A 5,293-nucleotide genomic window follows, 5' to 3' on the forward strand; every position below is an offset into this window, starting at 1 on the left:
AAGAACTACTTGTTGTCACGCTAAAAAGTATTTACAATACTTAGTATTTAATGCTAAACTTTCATCACATGACAGCAGTTTGAAGTTATAGCTGTACTAAATTTCCTGCTTATTCCTCTGTGTTCCGATATCGGTCACAAATTAGACAAAATTAGAACTAAACAGAAATTGGTGAACATTTACTACAGTCACTGAGTGCCACTGTGGCACGTCAGAGGGGACCTGGCCCAATGTGTTTTCCTCCATTTATTTATCATTGGAGTTTGGGCTCCTCGACACAGGGCCATGTTGGCTTGCTCACCCGGCTGAGACTGCTACATTGGATAAGCTTAAAGATCTCCGCACCAGTCAAATGGACATCTTTTCCCGTTCTTGGAATCCATTCCTAACTCAATTTGAAAAAACTAATATACAGTAAACTAGTTGAGTTCCTGTGTCAACAACCTTTCCCCCTACCGCTGTATTAAATTTGAATGTAATAACTGGTCATCGCTGTATCTATATAGGTAAATGTTGTTTGTTTGTTTGTTTAATTTGAAAAATGTAAATAAAATATATATTGAAAAAAAAGATAAGCTTAAAGATTCTGTAAATTTCGTCAACATTGCTTTATTTGAATGATCTTACTTGTTAGACAAACACCATGCATTGTACTAAGTTTGAATTTTTCTGTGTTTCTTATTTTCTCCAGTAAAGCTGCTTTGAAACAATCCACATTGTGAAAAGCACTATAAATAAAGTTGAACTTATATGAATATTGTGTACACCCTCGTACGCAAAAAGAGAAAAAAAAGTGTTCTACATATAAATTTCACTTCACTAGAAACAGAGGTCATCTTTAAAATACCTGAAAACTACCCCCTACGGAAAACGGTCATTAATGTCCTTACACGCATGCCAAAAAAAGCACAGTGCGCTTCCAAGTGGTAATATAAACAGTTGCTAATTTGCATCATTACGGTTTAGTGAGAGGGTGTAGAGTTTTCAAGTAAAAGCCAACTTTCCTTACATTTGCTTTATTGTACATTTTAAGAGTCTTGTTGTGTCTGTTTCTTTTGGCACACCATGTGTAGACGGTAGAAGGTTCAACAAGTTCTTCACCTGCTCCATCTGCTTCAGTGTGGTGCTCGATTGGCATTGAAATTTAAATAGTATGTTAGGGAAAGTATATAGCCAACAAAACAAACGCAAATCAGGCAGAAATTAGTCATGCAAATATAAATCAGCAGAGGAATCACTTTTACTATTATTGTATATTTCACAATTCTTTGTCTTTAAAGTTCACAGGCCAATAGGATTTTCAGACAAATCCAACAGTACCACAATTTATTCTTAACAGTATGTGTTTTGCATGCTACACAGAATAAAGAAACGTAGTAGTAATAAAACACAGATTTCTCAACAACAACATCTATTTCCTCATCTGAAGAGAATCCCCTCAGCATGAATTTGCTCAAGGCCGCATCCTCCATGTATTTGAACTCCCACCCATTTAGAAAACCCCATAGAAAGTGAAAAGCAATACGGAGAATTTATCTTTCTTAAAAATGGAATTATGTGATCTCCTGAGGTGTGTGCTGTGAGCTGTTATGCAAAACAGTTGTTATATGATATGAGCTGAAGGGTCTTTTGTACCTCCTTGCAAGTACTCTTCAGTCAGACATAGACTGTCAGATCCATCCAAATTAATTCTCCTCTGTCAAAACTGATTTACAGTGCAACTCGTCTGTTGGTGACCTCAACTACTTGTTGAAAGTTGCCAAACAAAGTTCTCCATCATGTACACACAGAATGTGTATGGACATTTTGACAGCACAACCACACATACACGTATGCACGTATACACACAGCACCACTGCTTCAGAAACTGCTCCAGGCGCAAGAATTTCAGTTTGTCTGTTGCACAGAAATCTGTTTTTATAGTGTGTATTATTAAACGCAAATAAAAAAACACATTGTGTTTTAATCCATCACTTTCTTATGCATTTGAACATCCAAAACTACTGTAAAAACGTTTGCCTTGTGTGTTTATATTGAGTGACAGGGGAACAATGTAAAAAGCGATGCAATCTGTTAAACATCAGTCATTGACAATTTCCCATTAGCTGAACAAATATCAGACATACATGCGATCCTATCTTACAACAGATCATCCTATGCCATCATCACATTAATACAAATGCTGACAAATTGTAGATACGCTTGAAACACTGCCAAAAACTGTAGGCTCAGCATTTGCCTCCATCATATACAACAAAAGAAAAGGGAGAAGCGACAGCAGTTGGAGTGACCCGGTGAAACAAGTTCCATTTCTTACAAGGTCATCAGTTTTCATGGCTATTCTCGATCTGAGTCAGGGTTTGCATTAAAACAAATTTCCCAATGGCTGTAACTGTGTTTCTGTTTTGTCAGTATTATTCAATTAAAACGTATAAAATTTTCTTTATGTGATCAACAAGCCATGGAAAAATACAGTATATATTTTCACATAAACATCAGCTTGTTTCGGTAAGCTACATCAATGTATAACAAGTCAAAAAATAAAACTAAAAATTAATTAATTTGTTAATATTAATATAGAAAATGAAGGCAAACAAGAATTTTGATAACAACAGAATTCAATAAAACAATAGAATTCAATTGGTGTTTAAAATCTTTTATTAAAAAAAATCTGAAAGCATTCCCTCATTATAAATACAGTTCAATAATACAACACTGTTTTAAATCATTTATTCAAAAAAGGCCATATATCCCCTCATAGAATACACTCCAACATTCAAACACACGCAACTTTACACTTATATACAAAAGACTGTCAGAATACAAAGAATTGTATTTGCATTTGTATGCATTTTTCTAGAGTTTCTTCGCCCGCATTAGATGTGATTTATCAGTTTGTAACAGGTGCTTAAATTCAGGTTCAGTAATATGAGTTTGAGTAAGATAGCTGTGCAGAACGGCTTGATGTCAGCAGCTGGCCTCAGATCAGAGCTGCTGGTACCGGGAGCCTTTGCTAGTGTCAGCCTGTCATATCTCATGCTGACTAGGCCATTCTTGTGGGAATTCATTCACTTCAGGTTTGCCCCCAGAGTCTGTAGATCTGAATCGATCGCTCAGCTCATCTAAACTGTCACATGCTTCTACACCTCAGTGCCCTCCCGAGGGTAAAGAATACCCGTGGAGCTCAAACCGGGGTAGAAATGACCATTAAATTGACTGAGGGCGCTGCTGTAACCCAAAGTGGAATGGGACGGTGTTGGGGAGATGGAAGGGGGTGGGGGCAGAGGTGATGCCCATTCGGACACTGCAGAGCTGGGGGAGTAGGTGCCAAAGCCTGTCGATTGGGAACCTCTCTGCACTCCGTCCACTGGAAGACTGAGAGAAAACGGACGATTCATGGTATCTCCTTCAATATCCAGTGGTCCGGTTACTACACCGGACATCTCAGTCAGGAAGTTGCTCAAGCATGGGGACGGTCCAGCAGAAACTTGTAAAGGGCCCTTCTCAGGGGAGGTGGTGATGTCAACAGCTTGGTTTTTTGGGCTGCCCCTGCCATTACTGTCTCCTGACTCTGAGCTCACATTGCCCCCAGAGTCGCTCTTTTCCAGAAGAATGTCAGACTTTCTCTTTCTCTTGCGTCTGAAGTTGCCGTTGTCGAACATTTTTTCACAGTTCGGATCTAGGGTCCAGTAGTTACCCTTGCCTTTGAGATAAAAAAGATGCCTTATTCATTTTGTTTACAGTAACTTACGATGGTTGTTGCAATAGTTATATTAACTGTTGAATCAAAAATATGTAAAAAATGCAAGAACTTACCAGGATCGTCCTCATCTCGTGGAACTTTCTTAAAGCAGTCGTTCAGTGAAAGATTGTGCCGAATGGAGTTCTGCCATCCCGCCTTGCTCTTGTTATAAAACGGAAAGTTATCAGCAACGTACTGATAAATTTGACTTAAAGTCAGTCGACGATCAGGCGCACCATGTATCGCCATCGCAATGAGAGCTGAGTACGAATAAGGCGGCCTAACCAGTTTCATAAGATCCTCCTGAGAGGGCATGGAGAACCAGCTCAGTTCGCCACCAGGACCACCTGATCCCCCTGGACCCAGATAGGGCCTTTGCATGCCATAGTGCTGAGGAACGAAGGAGGGTCCCATAGGGCCCGGGGTTCCACCCAGATAAGGAGCGCTGTTCATTCCTGAGCCGTTGAACCACAGGTAGGGGTTAGGAGATGAGGCAGCATAATCTCCAAGTTCATACGAGGAAGGATTTGTTCGCTGAGGACTTGGCAGTGATGGAGGGGGATAGTAGCCGTCATTGTAGAGACTCAGTTCGGGAGGTTCCTGTCCCAAGCTGGGAAACTGAGGCCCACATCTTGTCGGAGACTGACCTTGAGATTCAAAGGACGTCATTGCTTTGTGATCCGCGGCAGTTCACTTGTGTTTCAAAGTTTGTTGAGATCTTGCTGAGGTCTCGACGATGCTTCACTTATTTTGTTGTCCTGTGGTATGATTGTTTTTTAAGGATTCAAAGTTGTTTCCTGACGGTGTGCTTGTGTCCTCTCTCGTCTGCTGTCTTCTGCTGTAACAACATTGTCACCTGTTGCACCTGTTTTATTTATGCATAAGTAGCACCGCCTTAGTCCCACCTTGTTGAAATCCTCCAGGTTTTCGGGCTCTTCCCACCACCCCCACCAACCACACACTCATTCTGCTCAACACAAACCAGTAGCACCACCATCACCTGCAGGCATTCAACCTGACACATTGGAATTTTATGTAACAACCAAATTATTTCTTCTTTTAAAGTTTTAAACAAGAACTTTTAAACAAATGTATTTTCTGTAATGTTGTCATTATTTCTATTTAAGAGTACAAAAAAACACGTAAAGGTCATTTTTGATGGCATCTCTTTATCTCCTAAGATGATTTAAAGGTGATTTAAAATGCATCATTTAAATGACATATTTCAAGCATGTTTAAATTTAGTCTCTTTATGTCTTCCTAATTTTAACACTTTTTGGCTTGTCCTCCGCTCAAAAACAAATTAAAATCAAGCAAATTATACGTTTAACGTTTTCGTTTCATGTTTACAATTCATGGATTCCAGTTTTTACACAAAACGCGACCACGTACGTGAGATGATGTGTGCGCGTTCACGCGAAAGAGCCGTTAAATCTGCGCGTGTATTACTTCTGAGTAAACGCCAGCAGTCTGTGTAAAACAAGAAACGATACACAAAAAACTGTCTTGAATTGCAAAAGTCCTAACTTACTACACAAAGGTAACGTTGCA

General features: G+C 39.5%; 1 protein-coding gene across 1 annotated transcript; it reads right to left on the reverse strand.

Annotated features, from left to right (window-relative positions):
* Positions 1-2,640: 2,640 nt before the first annotated feature.
* Positions 2,641-4,780, reverse strand: foxi3b (forkhead box I3b). The gene is made up of 2 exons (XM_056770328.1): positions 3,817-4,780; positions 2,641-3,703 (listed from the first exon to the last, which is right to left on the reverse strand). The coding sequence occupies exons 1-2, from the start codon at positions 4,409-4,411 to the stop codon at positions 3,141-3,143; spliced, it is 1,158 nt and encodes a 385-aa protein (XP_056626306.1). The 5' UTR covers positions 4,412-4,780; the 3' UTR covers positions 2,641-3,140.
* Between the last annotated feature and the right edge of the window lie 513 nt (positions 4,781-5,293).

This window comes from Triplophysa dalaica, chromosome 16 (assembly GCF_015846415.1).
Source record: "Triplophysa dalaica isolate WHDGS20190420 chromosome 16, ASM1584641v1, whole genome shotgun sequence".
Taxonomy (NCBI): Eukaryota; Metazoa; Chordata; class Actinopteri; order Cypriniformes; family Nemacheilidae; genus Triplophysa; species Triplophysa dalaica.